The 16,025-nt window shown below is 46.2% G+C and overlaps 1 protein-coding gene across 8 annotated transcripts in view; it reads left to right on the forward strand.

Moving 5' to 3' along the window:
- Positions 1-16,025, forward strand: part of OSBPL10 (oxysterol binding protein like 10) — a 245,060-nt gene that overhangs the window by 211,972 nt on the left and 17,063 nt on the right. For all 8 annotated transcript variants that reach the window (XM_039843469.1, XM_039843466.1, XM_039843470.1 and 5 more), the window contains 2 exons: positions 576-725; positions 14,201-14,669. In XM_039843469.1, coding sequence (XP_039699403.1) covers positions 576-725; positions 14,201-14,669 — 619 coding nt within the window. The remainder of the gene's footprint in view (positions 1-575; positions 726-14,200; positions 14,670-16,025) is intronic.

Raw genomic sequence — 16,025 nt, forward strand, 5'->3', positions numbered from 1 at the left:
AAGTTTCAGAGTTTTTCCTTATGTTTTCATTTTCATCTTCCTCCCTAAATGAATGCCAACTCTGAGCCATTTTTTTTTGCACTTGCTAGAGTGATATTAATTGATGTGAGTAGAAATAGTCTCAGAGTAAATTTTCCCACAAAGAAGGCAATTTCAGTCAGTCTCAGGGGTATCTGACTTTTACTTAAAAACAGAAAAATTTATATTAGATATAAAATGTCCTGGGTTGTACAAGTTAATAGGAGACTGTCGTTTGGGAATAGTCAAGATTAAGGAGGCTCATACCTTTATGTTATAGTTAGTTTCTTAAAGGACAGGAAACTTTCCTGGCAGGGAAAATCCTCCAGCCAGAAGCTTCATTAATAGGAGCAGATGAGAGGGCATGAGTAGTAGCTAAAGGTGGCCTGCATCCCCAAAAGAGTCATCCTTAACCCCACGGCCAGTAGGACTGGTGACGGGAACTTCCTGGGGCGGGATTGGGCTCGCTCTGTAAGTGCTCAGCACGTGGGTTCGTATGCTGTGCTGCTCATTTCTGCTGGACCAACTGGTGATTTTTATTAATGATCTTGTTTTAGCCAAACTCAGGCCCTGACTTGGTTTTGTCTGAAGATGAAAAAAGCGACACCGAAGACAAGGAAGAGACAGAATTGGGCGTCATGGAGGATCAGCGCAGTGTGATTCTTCATCTCATTTCACAGCTCAAACTTGGAATGGATTTGACCAAGGTAGGTTGGCATGTGCCACCGGGTCTGCGGCCAGTTGTTTGGATGTGTCTCCACCTGTGAGCCTTCCCTGCTCACATCCTTTTCCTTTTGGCGAGTTTGAGAAAGTAGAGTGGGAAAGTATAATTGCTGGGAAAGTCGAATCTGGCTATTCCAGGTATAATTTGATAGGCTATTTTTACATAAATGCTCGTCCTCAGAGCGCGAGCCTTGCATTTGATCCTCCGCAGGAGCTATGACTCTACAAGGGCAGAGAGAGCATCAGAAAAAGCATATGAGTTGATAAGGAAAATTCAGGGGAGGGTTTTTTTGTTTCCTGCTGTGTCCTAGAGAAGGTTAAAGAAGACCTATAGAGATAGATAAGGCACTGGCCACAGAGAGAAAGCAGGAGGAAGGAAAAAGGTGGAGCCAGGAGTAAGGCCGCTGCTCACCTAACCATGACCCGCGACTGTCCATCAGCTTTCACAGCTAGTTCCCAAAGGCAGCCTTGTTGGTGATCCAGAGCTCGTTGTCCATGTGTAAAGGAACAAACCTGTGGGTTGGTAAACATGCAACTCGTCTTGGTTCTGCGCTCAGTCCGGATTCTCCCTGAGGGACCTCATCCTGCATCAGCCACTAATGGCAAGGCGATGGGCTCATATAGACTCTCCCTCACTTTGAGTCAGCGGCTTCCTACTGGAGGCAAAGAGGAAAAGCAATTTTGTATGTAGCTGAAAGGTGGTACGGTGTCATCGAGGGCATCATGGGGTGATGGAGTGTCCTGGACACTGCCCTCGGGCCCACCTGGGTTCTATTTCCATTCCTGATGCCTCCCTGGAATTGCAATATGAGAATCGGCGGTTGTGAGTAGAGACTGAGCCCAGTGCAGAACTCATAGTAGGTGCATCAACATTCTTATCCTTTTGACATGCGGTGTGGTGTGGCGGGCTGTGTGGCATGGTGTGGCGGGCCACGTGGTGTGGTGGGCCACTTGGTGTGGTGTGGTGAGCGGTGTTCTGTGGCAGAGGAGCAGCTGCTGGGGAGAGACACATCACCCATGAGGAGACTGTGCTGTAAAATGGAAGTTCTAGATTTTGAAGGTCAGCCAGAAAAATATAGACATCTTTGAAATGGTCAAAGCCACTGAAGGCGCAGCCTGTGGACACTGCATTGAGGATTGCTGGCTTGTTTGGCTGCAGTGAAGGGCCTAGATGCCCCAAGTTCACCCCCCAGACTGGGCTGGATGCCAGAAAAGAGAGGGAAGGGTGGGCAGGTGTGAGAGATTCTTCGAAGAGGAAGATGACCACATGGTAACTCACCATTTACAGGAGACAGGAAGCCTCAAGGATGCAGGAAAGCCTTTTCTTTGGAATATTTTTATGTGTTCAAATATGAGTGTGTCCGATATACTGGGAGACTGCACAGCTTTAAACAAAATGGTGGGACCATGCTGAGGAGGCCTGACCTAGAAAGTTCCCTAACTGGGCCATCCCCTGCCCGCTGCTTGGGCCTTCCCAGCTCTGCATGCCAAGCTGTGAAGACTGACAGTCTCTTTGCTGCCTTCCCTTCATTTAGTCTTTGGATTGTATAATTCTCGTATCCTTTTTACTAGAGGCACCATTTTAAATGCTTGCCTTTTTAAAAGCCATTTATTTTTTATTCTTGTGGATTGTGTAAACAATTCAGATGGAGCTTGACTTAAGATCTGAAGGATAGAATATGGGCAATGATGCGCACTAACTAGTAGGATTTAAAATCACATTTCCACACTGTGGGTCATGGGTCATGACCCCTTTCGTAGGTTGTAAAACCAATTTAGTGTGTCAGATATCATTTCTAAAAGAGGAATTATAACAGAAAATAACAGTGTACTGTATTTATTTTAGTTCTGTTGATACCTGTGTACTGGGTCACAATGTAAAACGAATTCTCATTGTGGATCGTATTAAAAAAATATTTGTAAAACATTGATGTGGAACCATGAATGATAGACTGTCAGAGGAACTGGAATTGTTCAGGTCAGATGTGGAGAAACAATAAAATACTGAAGGGACAATATTATGGCAGGTTGAGTGTCTCAGACATCACGTTATGACTCTCTTGTTTTAAAATAAGGAAATCACAAGAACTGTGCATTTCCTATTATTATTTTATTAGAACATGATTGTTTTGCATTTCTGGGGTCACAGTCTCTTCCTAAAAGAGCAAATGTTGGATTTATTCGATATATGAAAAACTTCTCTAGTATATAGTTTATTAATTTATTTACTGGGGACGTGTTGCTATTCAAAACCCAGGGGGACATTTAACAAGCTGAAATATTTGTGAGAGGAAAAGGTAAGCCTTTTATTGTCCCGTTTGGTTTCTGGGCTTTTGTTGCTCCGCATGATAAAAAGAGTGATGAAATTCTGTCTTTCCTGATTGTCTCTTTTTCTCTTCTTGGCTTTGCCCATGTCATTAAGGTGCGCTTGTGCTAAACTGGCAATTGAAGAACTTAACCTGAATGGAGAGTCTGAGCAGGCACCTTAGAGATAGAACATTCTTTGATTCAAGGGTGAGGTTCTGGTGTCTGTGTAAAATAAGTGTGCTGCCCACCTTTGACAGGTGGCCAGGATCTATGCATTCACAGGTCTCCAGCCTGATGGGGCACTTGGCCTTAGTTAATTAACTGTGCTGACTAGACAGGGAAGTTTCATGGGCTTATGATCAGAAGGCTCACACAGTACTCCATGCTCAGAAGTGTCCCATGCTTGGCTTAATATTTTGTTGTCTCTGTCTTGAAACTCTTGATAATTTTGAACAAAGAGACTTGCATTTTCATTTTTCACTGGGCCCCACAAAGTGTGTAGCTGGTCCTGCCTCTAGAAGCCCCCTTGTCTGCTCTCTTTCCTCAGCTATGGTTCCATAACCCTAATTGCTGGTGAAAACCACTACTGGATAACTTGCTGCATTTCCACAAATTATGGGTAGCCTAGAAAGGAATAGAAGAGAGAAAGGAGGAACCACAGAAAAATGGAGGGCCACAAAAGGGCTCATTGAAGAAGGGCATTTAGGTCCAGTCTGAAGGATGAGTGGGTGTTGGCAGGAGGAAGGGCATTCCTGGCAGAGGGAACCGCGTGGAGGAAAGCATGGTGGGTGGAGTGGGGCACGTACTGCTGAGCGGCACAGCTGAACATGCAGTGAGTAGAGAGGTCCGATCCTGCAGAGGCTTGTGGGCCATGTAAGGAGAGCAGACTTGATCCTGATGGGCACGGGAAGCCTTTGGAGGGTTTCAAGCAGATGAGAAACAGGATGTGTTTGGGAGATGCTGGGGTAACTGCTGTGCTAAATCCTGGGCTCCAGGGACAGGGGCCCACGGAATACAATGTTGTCCTTGATAGTTAATGACCTTTTTTTTTACCAGTTTTTCAGGGATATGAAAAACGACAATTAGGAATGCATACGTTCACTCATCTGGCATATATTTATTGAGCACTATACATGCCAGGTATTGTTCTAGACACTGTGAGTACAGCAGTGAACAAAAACATTGAGAATCCATACCTTCATGGCACTTGGGTGGTAATGGAAGAAGAGAGAGACAATAAACAAGTGAGAGAAAGGAAAGAATGTAGAGATGAGAAATACAATGAAGAGAAATAGAACATGGCAAGAAAGGTTAGAGGTAATGGAGTGGGAGGTGGGGTGTGCCCTCTTAGGTAAACTGGTCAGGCTAGGATTCTCCCAGATGACATTGGAGTAGAGACCAGATTAAGATGAAGGAGTCAGCCTTGTGAATATCTAGTGGAAAAATGTTCTAGCTAGAGGGGACAGTGAGTGAAGAAGGCCAAGAGGGACCTTGTTTGGCATTTTGAGGATGAGCAAGGTGTCCTGTGTGGCTGGAGCAGAGTGAACTGGGTGGGTTGGAAGGGAATTAAGTTGGCGAGAGAGCAGGGACTGGATCATAGGGCCTGCTGGGACATTATAAGGATTTGGGATGCTATTTTAACTGATATGGGTTGTCACTGGAGAGTTTTAACATAGGAGTGCATAGCCTTATATTTTTAAGAGATTATTTTGAATCTTGTGTGGAAAGTAGACTGGGGCAGGGTCGAGTGGGGTGTGGGCATCAGGGTGAGGGTAGACGCAGGGAAGGGGGTGAGAGATGATGGCAGTGGCAAAGTCTGGGTATACTTAGAAGATAAGGCCAACGGGATTTGGATATCCTGTTTGCATATAGATGGGATGTGGAGAATGAGAGAAAAAGAGGAATAAAGAATAACTAAGTTTTGATCTGAGTAACTAGAATAATAATAATTAGGATTGCCATTTTAAAAAAGATCATTGCTGAGGAAATAACCACCTCAGATGTAGTGGCTTAAAAAAATAACCATTATTTATTGTTATGTAATAAGGGGGTGAAATCAGCTGGACAGTTCTGTTGGTCTCGCCATTGGTCACTTGTATGCCTCTTATCGCCTGGCGGGTTAGTTGTAGGCTAGGCTCAGCTGGACAGCTAGGCCTCTCTCTCTCCGTAAAGTTGTAGCACTTTTCTGTGTCCATGTGTTCTTCCCATGTGATCTCTCCAGCTAGGTAGCCAGACATCTTACACAGCGGTTCATAGCTCCCAAGAGAGCAAAAGTTGAAGCTGATAAACCTTCTTAAGGCTTAGGCCCCAAATGGGCCTAAGTGCTGCTTCTACTCTATCAATAAATCAAGTCACAGGTCCAGCCCAGATTGAAGAGAAGGGGACTGTGCCCGGACATGGATTCCGGGAGCTGCGGTCCACTGGGGGCCACCAGTGGAACAGACTATACTTTCTTTTACTGAGAAAGGAAAGACCCTGGGAAGAGCAGGTTGGCAATGTTGGGGAACATCATGGATTTAATCTTGGATCTGTTAGGTCGGAGGTATCCATTCATCAGTCATCCAAAGAGGGCACGTAGGCAGCTGGATATAGAAGACTAGGTCTCGTGGGTGAGGTTCAGGTATAAGTTTGAGAGTAAACAGTGTGTAGCTGGTGTTCAGAGCCAGGAGGTGCAATGGGTTCCTCCAGCGGGTAAGTAGAGATAAAGGGGAAAGAAGTCCAAGGACTGAGTCCTGGGATACGTCAGTGCTTAGAAGTCGGGGGATGAGAAGGCTCCAGCAGAGGAGACTGAGAAGCCAGCCAGGTGGGTAGGACAGAAAGCAGAGGGGCATCCTGTCATGGAAGCCACATGAAGGGAGTGTTTTGAGGAGAAAGGAGTTATCAGCTGTGTGGATTGCTGCCGATGAGCCGAGAAGGATCGGACCTATGAGTAGAGCATCAGTCTTTGTCAGGGTCCGATTGGGTTCAAGGGAGAAGGGGAAGAAAAGTGGTGACGGAGTAAAAACAGCTGTTGTGAGGAGCTTTGGTATTAAAAGGGAGCAGAAAATTGGGTGGAAGCTGGAGGAACATCTGGAGTTGAGAGTTTGGCTTTTTCGGATGTTTGAATGCTGAGGGGAATGGTTAGGGGAAAGGAGAGAGATGAATGCAGGAGCCGGGTAGTGAGAGGGCAGGGGATCCAGTGCATGGGCATAGGGGTTGCCCTTAGGACAGTCGATCCTTTAAGCAGAGGGGTGCAGACACCAGGCAGTCGGCAGGAGAGCCCAATGGTTAAGCACGTGGCCCTGAGCCAGACCGCCTGGGTGGCATCCTAGCCTAGTTACCTAACCTCTGAGTGCCTCTGTTTCCTTATCTGTGAATTTCCCCGTGGGGTTGCTCTGCATGTGCACACAGCAGTGTGTGTCAAGGATTCGGAGCAGTGCCTGGTGTAGATTAAGCACCGTGTAAGGGTTTGCTGTTGTGATCACCATGTGCATGTTCTCTGTGGACTGCTTCGATTTTCTCAGTGAAAAAAGAAGGAAGATGATCACCAGAGATTGCTAAAGAGGAAAGAGTTGTAAGAGATTCGAGGAAGGAGGAGATGGCAGGAAATGTTTGTCTCAGGGAGAGGAAGAAGGTAGGAGGATTGTCACATACCAGCGGGGACACTGAAGGTTTCTAGGTCACGGATTTAAAGTGAAAACAGTCGGCATGTGTCTTTCTTTCTCCAGGAAAATTGAGCTGCCAGGTTGAGGCATGGAGAATATGAGGAGGGATTAAATTGGAGTTGAGGTTTGATTGGTTAGTGCCCCTGAGGGAGAGAGTGGCAGGGCTGCTGGGAACAGATCAAAGGGAGTAGGTGTAAGGTGGGTGTGGAGGCCTCATGGGGGTGGTGCAAGGTCCACAGGCAGTAGGTCTCGGTGGGGCTAGGGCTGAGACGGAGTGAGCTAGGTGATCAGGGGCGGTAGGTGAAGAGTGGGATGCTTGAAATTGAGGTTATGGCGGCGGTAGTTATGGGTGACAGGTCCAGGGTGTGCCTATTTGTAACCAGTATGGATTTCTCAGGGGATTGAGCATAAACTGCAGTTTTACAGATTCAGATGGGAGGTCTTCTAGAAGAATGAAGTTCGAGCCCTTCCAGAAGGCACAGCAGATTCCATAGAGTTGGTGGGAGTTAAGTGGTGCAGATTGTGGTCAAAACTAGTGTAAAGCAGAGTGGACTGGGCTCTCCTCAGGTGATGGGGTACCTGACCCTGAAGTTACATGACGTGTACCCCATCAATCAGGGATATGTTAGCCCAGCTTCATGCTTCGAGAGAGAAGCTTGCTGAGATAATTGTTAATTTTCTGTGAATTTTAAAGACTTGTTTAAATCATTCCAGTAGAACTGTTTGTAAAACCAGGTGGAGATTTGGTCCGTGACTGTTGTTCATTGACCCTTGTAGAGAGAATCACACCACAGCTGGCATCCCTGTACTCACTCCCAGGTTTCAGGAAAAGAACAGTATCATTATCTGTGTACACATCAGTGAGTGCGTAACATTCTACCAAATTGTTGAGTTATGAGGCTGTTTATCTTCGGCTTCTTGATATTATAATGATATATACCTTTTCTTCTTTGATTGAATTATTTTATTAGGTAAGAGTTCCAGGGTCAATCACAATATGTAAAGATTAACTTTGCTTAAGCTCCTTCTTATAAGGGGAAATTTTTGTGAAAAGAGTCAGAAGGTCCAGGGATTACCCTGGAAAGACCCCCGCCCCCACCCCAGACAGAGCTACGGATCTTCAGGGGTTTCCCTACTTTCCTGATGCCTTCAGCTCTTCTCTAGAAATCTTGTTTTTAATATGCTGTCAAGCAAAGCCTGCTACCTATCCCGAAGCATTTGTCTTTTAATAGAAGACACAGTAGTGGCTTGGCTCCCCTCAGCTTGTCTGTATACGTGTGTGTCATCTCCATGCTCCCCGTGCACTTGGCAGGAGCTCACGAATCCTGCTCTTCCAGAAAAGCATTCCAGTGACTTTTTGACACCCCGCTCCCCCGAGGGCAGTGGGTGTCCAGTATAGGCCCTGACCACGCAGAATTGGTTCGCATTCCAACTCTTTCCTTATTTAGCTATCTCTAAATTATAAAACCTTTCTGAGCTTTAGTTTTCTCATCTGTAAAATGGAACAGACATACCTGCTCATAAGTTCTCTGGAGTGGAGTTGAGGTGGCGATGCTAGCCCTTGAGAGCAGCTGCGAATATAGATGAAGCTTCGCTCACTGGCCCGCTGCTCACCTCCTGCTGTGCAGCCTGGTTCCTAACAGGCCACGGACCAGTACCAGTCTGCAGTTCGGGGATTGGGGACCCCTGCTATAAACAATTTATGTTTGAAACATTTCACACATTCTTACAACTCTTCTCTTGTTTTACACGATTATTTCTCCTTTTTCTCAAATAACTGATTATTTATAGAAGCATCAGAGGTGGGCCCAGGGCTGCTGTGGTCATTAGGAGACTTGCTCGTAGTCTTCAGCTTTGCCACTGAAACTTACGTGACGAGTCTGTGTCTGATCTCTGCTGTCCATATACCCCCTGGTCTCCAGATGAGGATGCTGACCTCTGATTACGGAGGCATCGACAGCCACCGGCAGGGAGTGAGCATCTACTGTGTGGTTTGGGTAGGCTAATTTTACACTGTCATTTAATACTCACGAAAAACCCTAGGAGGTTGGTCTCCTTATTTTCTCCATTTTACAGCAGAGGAGTTGAGTCTTGGAGAGATGAACCTGCCTAGCGACACACAGCTGGAGCTGCCAAGAGGGGAACCTCAGCTCACGGCTTGACTTTCTTCTGCAAGCCGAGGTCTGGGGCTCTGAGGGAACATGAGGGTTGATTTCAGCAGGCATTGCTCTCTCTTTTGGTCGTCAATATCTTCTTGGAAAAAGTAAAATTTTATTTCAGACTCTTTCCATCTCACAAAAAATTCTGATGAATGCCTCTTGCGAGGGTGTAAGCACCATGATATGGGCGTGAAGGGAACTGGTGCTTTAAGGAAACCTAGGGGAGCCACCTGTTGGCTGAGAAACCCTTGGCAGTGTAAGTTATCTGCCTTTGATTTTATGAGGTTGGATTTTAGTGTATTTATCCTGGTTTCCTTAAAGCACAGGTCCCCCCAGGCCAGACAATACCAGTCTGTGGGCTGTTAGGATCCGGGCTGCGCAGCAGGAGGTGAGCGACAGACGGGAGAGCCAGAGAGCGAAGCTTCATCTGTATTTGGGGCCATTTCCCAGCGCTAGCATCACTGCCTCAGCTCCGCCTCAGATCACTAGGCATTATATTTTCATAGGAGCACCAGTCCCTGTTGCCAAAAGGCTAGAGACTGCTGCCTTAAAGGATTACATAGATCAGTCTCGGTGGGCGATCTTGGCCTCTCTCTTGGCTTGCTTTTTTGCACTTGGTGGGTTTGTCGGTCTGATAGGGGATTATGTAGATGGTTCTCAAGGTTATTAAATTACCTGATATTTCTTTGGAGAATATTGCACTTGCCCTGGGCCCTCCTTTGAAGAGGCCCACTGTGTTCCTTCTTGGGGAGAAGGGACTATCTATCCCTTTTCTGGGGGCCTGGGCAATTGTTTATTTCAAAGTCCTAGGAGCCCAACCTGAAGATGAGTTATTTACTTGTAGATTGATGTAGCTTTAAATGTAATTAATTGTTCTCTGAGTCTAGAGTGCAGATCTTCTTTTTTTTTTTTTTTTTTCCCCTTTCCCCAAAGTAGTTCATTGTCTTAATTATGTTAATGGGAAAAAGACAGCCCTTGTCGATGCCTCCATAAATCTGCGGCAGTGACTCTAGCCATTTGGTTGCCATCAGTCTGCACAGCTGGCCCATCACTCACTTCTCCGTTGGAAGCAGACAGCCCGATTAGTACTCAGCTTCTTGGCTCTGTATCTCCAGTGTCCACCACCCAAGGAACTGATGATTAAGTGACTTATTTGCAAAGGCGCCAAAAAAAAAATATATATAAAAAGGGAGATTGTATGAGATATAGAGGTCCGCTTTATGAATAATGTGATATCTTGCCCCAAATGTTCAGGGGGCTGGTTTTCAAAGGCATCGATCTGGTGTGTCCTGCACAAAGCACCATCCAAACATATCAACAAGATGAAAGGAGAAATAGTCATTCCACTCCTAACCCATCTCTTCCAGGTAGTCTGCTTTTCCCAGCTCCGACAAACCCACAGAATCATTGTCAATCGCAGAATACATATCTAGTAGGTTGGACTTGGCATTGGCTGTGAGACCATATTCTTTGAGTCAAATTTCAGGAGGGTTGTCTTTGCAAATTGAGAAGTTCTCAGGTGCTGCATCTCTGGTAGAGCCTTTTTTCTTTTTCCTTCAGCTTTTTATTCTGCATTTTCTAATCTCCAGCAGAATTGCAAAGAAGAGTGCAGTGAACTTCCATATATCACTGTTATTGGCCAATTGTTAACATTTTGCCACTTCGCATTTCTTCTTTCCTCTTTCCCAGTCTCTCCTTCTCCTCTGCCTCTATTTCTCTCTCTTTCTTTCTCTCCCTCTGAAACCCCAAATATACACATGCGTATATATGTGTATTTTTTTTTTTGATGAACCACTTCAGAGTATGTTGCAGGCGTGACAGTTCTCCCCTACATCCGTCAGTGAGGATCACCTAACAACAAGGATGTTCTGCCCCACGGCACATTCATGATACTTGGGAAATGTAACATTGATGCAATACTGTTTCGTATATAGCCCATAGTAAAAGTTTCCCAAATCATTTCAATAATGCTCTTTATAGCTTTAATAAGAAAGAGCAAAATAGCACTGTGGCTGCTGTGATGGAGGTATGTGTGGATACAGTGAAGATGTGAAGGGGAGGGAGTTATTGGTTTAGTCTTGGGACAGGAGCTGTCAGAACAAGCTTCATAGAGGTTACCCTCGAGCCGAATGGCTGCTTATCATTTAAGGCAGAAGAGAGGGCAGAAAAGGGTAATAGGACTGAAGGTTTGGGGGTGAGGGCTGGGGGCAGAAAGTGAGGGATAATGTGAAACTTGAACTTTATTTATCCCTTATAGAGGTTTTGAGAAAGAAGTAAAGATGGGCATGACAGAAAGCTGGAAGACCAGTTGGGAACGACAGCCATACTTTTCCAGATAGGGGCCCCGTGCGAGTCCTTTCATAATTGCCAAAGGTCCCCCTCCTGTCTGTAATGTTAGTGGTAGGTTTTGGACGGGTGGATTGCCTTGTCAGTGCAGAAGGAGTAGACTGGAGTAGAAAGTGGTATTCATGTCATATCCTTTTTCCCTGTGCTGCCTCCTGCCCCCACTTATTTATTCATCAGTGACAGTAGATGTGGTGTCCCAGCCTCTCCAGTTCTTAGGTCCAGTGAACTCTTGTCTCCCTAGGCCTCTGAGGGAAAGAAAATGTTCTCTTTAGCCAGGAGCAGATCATCACGGTGCCTCAGGGGTAATGGAAGGAACTTGGGACTGGCAGTGGGGAGCCCTGAGGTTCCCTGCCTGCTCTGTGCCTAGGCGTGGTGCCCTCCTTCCCCACCTCCCCAGTCTCTGTCCCCTCACCTGTGAGACCAGGCATTGAATTCCAACTTGAAAGTCCCTTTTGGTTCTGATGTTCAGTGATTTGGGGTTCTGAGTAGAGTTCTTTTTAAAAATTATTTTGTTTTAATCCTTCAACCTCTGAGTTCAGAAATGCTGGTCTAAGGGAAAATGCTTTAAATTCTTACCCCTTTCAAAAGTATATAGTAAGTAAATATTGTAGCCGATTCTTGCCTTGTAATTTCAGTCTTGGGTATAAACATGAGAATTCTTGTTGTCCAGAGGTAGAGTGATTGACAGAGAAGTCCCATTGCCGCAGGGTGGGGCAAGGATGTGCATCGAGGCCACGGGATCATCTTCCTTTGGCGTTCTGTGTCAGGGCTGACTGCCCTCAGTGTAATTCTGCCCGCTCCCTCTCCTGGCTCACCTCCTGATCAGAGGGCCCACTGAGCCCTGCGAAGGGAGACGGCAGCAAGTGCAGTGGTTTGGGGATGGTCTGGCGATGAGAACATTTGTGGCCTCTTTTCCTTTTTAATTGATTTGGCCTCTCTGAGGGGCTTTCCAACCTGCACAGCCTCCCTGGGGGAGTTTCTAGGGAGGCCTTGAGTGATCGTGGGGGCGGGAGAGGGAGTGATGGTGAGTGTTTGGGAGTTACTTTACCTCTCTTCTTGACTCTGCCATTGGCCACCTGCATGGTGGGGATCCATGGGGAAAACACAAGCAACCCGGCCCCTATGAGCTTTATTGGGAGAATGGACCCTGGGGAGCCCAGCGATGGCTGCTGAATGATGACCTGTCCCACAGGAAGATGTAGGAAGTAGTAACAGTGGCATCTGAAGGCCATTCTGAGCCAGGATGTGCTTTTCCTAATCAGCTCAGATCCTTGGGCGGCCAAATTCCCAATTTTGTCGAGTCATAGGAGAAAGAAAATTAGGGAATCTCCATTAATTTGCATAGTTGTGTTTTAAATAGTTTCTTCTTCTAATTCTATAAAAGCAAAGCAGAAAAATACTTTTAAAAATGTAAAAATCACTCGATTCTATCACCAAGAGAGATATGTTAACATTGGGGGAGTTTGGATGATATTTGGATTGTGTCACCTGTTCAGTTTTACATTTGGCTGCTTTTTTACTTAACTTGGGTACAATTTCTTCTGCCACAGCTTTTAAATGAGAGACAGAAAAGCCTTAAAGTTCCCAACCTCACTTCTGCAGTGGGCTGGGCTTCCTCTGCTTTCCTCTGACATCGTTGTGCTGTGCTGATCTCACGCCTGCCTGTCTGTCTCTTTCCGTCAGGATGTCTGTCTTCCATAGTGTCTACACTCTTCGCAAAAGGAAGGGTCTTAGTAGGCTGAAGTGGAGGCGGGGTTATGGCGCTGTAAGCCGTGATATTCACAGTCAGTGATGTGCCCCCGTGCAAATGCTTTCGTGGGAGTTAGGGAGTTGTGCGAAGGAAGGGCAGACTTGGCCCTGTAAGTGGGGAGTGTAAACCAGCTTCATGACCTGGGTTGGCTTGCTCGAACTGGCGTGCCTCCTCTCCCCTCACTCGATGTGAGATGCTCCAGGTCAAAGTGAGCTGTGTTATGCAGCTAAGTGGGTGGAATATTAATATCCATTAACCAAGTCATTTTGAAATCATTCTAGAGCAGTGAGAAACAGGCTGTCTCTCCTTCTCTTATCAGTAATAGTAATGAGCTACCTGCTTTCCAGCCCAGTTTCAGAATGTCTATCATTTGCTTTAAATTAACTAGTCACTAGGTTAGTTATTTGGAGTTGTTGTATGGCACTTGGAAGACCACCTGGATCCACTTTGGATCAATGAGTCTTTCCTAGGGGTGGCCCCTATGCCAGTCCATTTACCAGAAGATTCTCTATTAAGTGCCAGCCTCCTTCTTTGTAATTTCTGTTCGTTTATTCTGGCCCAGTCTTGTGGAGCAGCCTCCACAAATGGTCTCGCTTTTCTGTGGCAGTTCTGTGGACATTTGCCTACTAGCTGGCCTGGCCTTCTGGAGACCTGGGCCAGGGGCCCTTTCCACACTCCTACCCTGCCTTGACCGTGTTGGGGTTCATATGCCACTCTTCTAACAGAGATCTCCAAAAAGACCCTCTTGTTAGGGGTGAGTTCTGGTCTACCTGGACCCCCTTTGCCATGGCACCAACAATTGCCAGGATCCGTGTTTGTGGGAACACACCGAGCATCCCTCTTGTGCCTGATGTTAGGAAGAATATGAAGAAGCCCTTCCAGCCTGTTTCCGTGACATCTCTAAAGGATGGGGGAGCAAAAGAGGGCTGAGTGTTAGGGGAGTGACGGCAATGGAGAGAGAGAGAGAGAGAGGGGCTGTTGTTTTAGCCCAGATGAGCAGAGAAGAAAATTGCTCAGAACAGTCTTGTTCACGCAGCTGAGTTGGCACTGACGACACCGCTGCAGCTACTTCCGATCTCTTCGATATCGTTTCCCCCGATTTGTCATTTGTGTACAAATGAAAAGAAATTGTTCCCAGCATAAGCCATCGTGCATTTGCTTGATGGCAGTTGTAGCCTTCCTATTTTTCCCTTTTTGGCTTTTTCATGTAATCACAGGGATTCCTGTCTGACTTTGTCTTTTTCCAAATGCAGGTGGTGCTTCCCACGTTTATTCTGGAGAAGCGATCTTTGCTGGAGATGTATGCAGACTTTATGGCACACCCAGACCTGCTGCTGGCCATCACTGCGGGAGCCACACCAGAGGAGAGAGTCATTTGCTTCGTGGAGTATTATCTCACAGCTTTCCATGAGGGCCGCAAAGGGGCCTTGGCCAAGAAGCCCTACAACCCCATCATTGGCGAGACGTTTCACTGCTCCTGGGAAGTTCCCAAGGACAGTGTCAAGCCAAAGAGGACTGCTCCCCACTCTCCTCACAGCCATAATCACGATCACCCTTCAGAAAGCTACAAACTAAGGTTTGTGGCTGAGCAAGTGTCCCATCACCCACCTATCTCTTGCTTCTACTGTGAGTGCAAGGAGAAGAGACTGTGCGTCAACACTCACGTATGGACCAAAAGCAAGTTCATGGGCATGTCCGTGGGGGTCTCTATGATAGGAGAAGGTAAGCCATATATGTTTGATGGAGTTTGACGCTTACACAGTGATGTTTCTGAACCTGATAGGTGACTGATGATTTTGTGTGTGGAGTTCTTTGTTTTTGTTTTGTTTTGGAATCAGGGGTGGGCGGGTGGGTAGGAAGGAGGGATGGGTTTTGTTATTTTAAGGCCAGGTCTTGGTGATTTCCCTGTGGCGCCAAGGTGATGGACCAGATGGGATGCAGCTATTTGCCTAACCTGCTGCCCACCTGGATCTTCACATGCTGTGCATGTGTGTGAGCTCCTTTACACCTGCATTATTTTCAGCTTTGCATGAATATTAGAGTTGGCTCCAAATCCGTGCAACGCATTTTTATTCATTCTCACTGGTTTTCTGGCTCACAAACAATGAGGATAATAGTGCTGCCTATATAAAGTCTGCTCTTAAAATTCCCAAGGCAAATCTCTAGACTTAGTGCTATGGATTCTGAAGCAAGAACACAGTGTAATCACACCACTTATGGATTACATGCTTCTATTTTAGCCAATAGCTGTGAATGAAGTTGATTTATTATTTGAAGAAACCTATAATAATCCTTAAATTCAAGCATCGGTATTAGTCTTTTAACTTCTTTTGAGTCAGAAATCCCTTTGAGACTCTAAGGTTATAGATTCAGTTCTCAGAAGAAAAGTCCCACACAAAGTGTGGCTTTCCGTTTTAGGAAGTGCATGGCTCCTTGGAAGCCCTTCTAAAACCCCAGGAGTTAAGAACACCTCTCATTCACTTAGCACATTTTTATTGAGCACTTACTAGATGCCAGACATTGTCTTAAGAGCTATGGATACTTGTATGAACAAAACAGATCAAAAAAATCGCTGTCCTCGCGAAGCTTCTATTCTACGAGGGAAGTAGAATTATGTTTGTTGTGTTGGAAGGTAAGTGCAATGGAGGAAAGGAAAAGCAGGGAAGAAACCCGGGAGTGGTGGGGAGAGGGCAGTGGGGCATTAGGATGGGATGGGATAGCAGCCGGGGAGGACTCACTGAAAAGGTGACATTGGAGCACAGACCCAGAGTGGGTGGTAAAAGACAAGCCTCTTTTGGTGACCAGGGGTAGCATGTGCACCGCAGAAAGAACAAGGCACAGGCCCTGGCATGTTGATGGAAGGCAGGATGCTCATGTGGCTGGAACAGGGTGAACGAGGCAGGGAATGGTAAAGACGGAGTTGGAGAGGTGACTGTGGCCAGATCACATAAGGCCTTGGGGGCCATTGCTAGGGGTGTTGGCTTTTATATTGAATGATCTGTGAAGCCATTGAGGGTTTTGAGAAGAAGGATATCATGATCTGACTTATCATTTAGGAAGATTGTTCCAGTTTCTTAT

Source organism: Pteropus medius, unplaced genomic scaffold (genome assembly GCF_902729225.1).
Source record: "Pteropus medius unplaced genomic scaffold, Ma_sr-lr_union100, whole genome shotgun sequence".
Classification (NCBI taxonomy): domain Eukaryota; kingdom Metazoa; phylum Chordata; class Mammalia; order Chiroptera; family Pteropodidae; genus Pteropus; species Pteropus medius.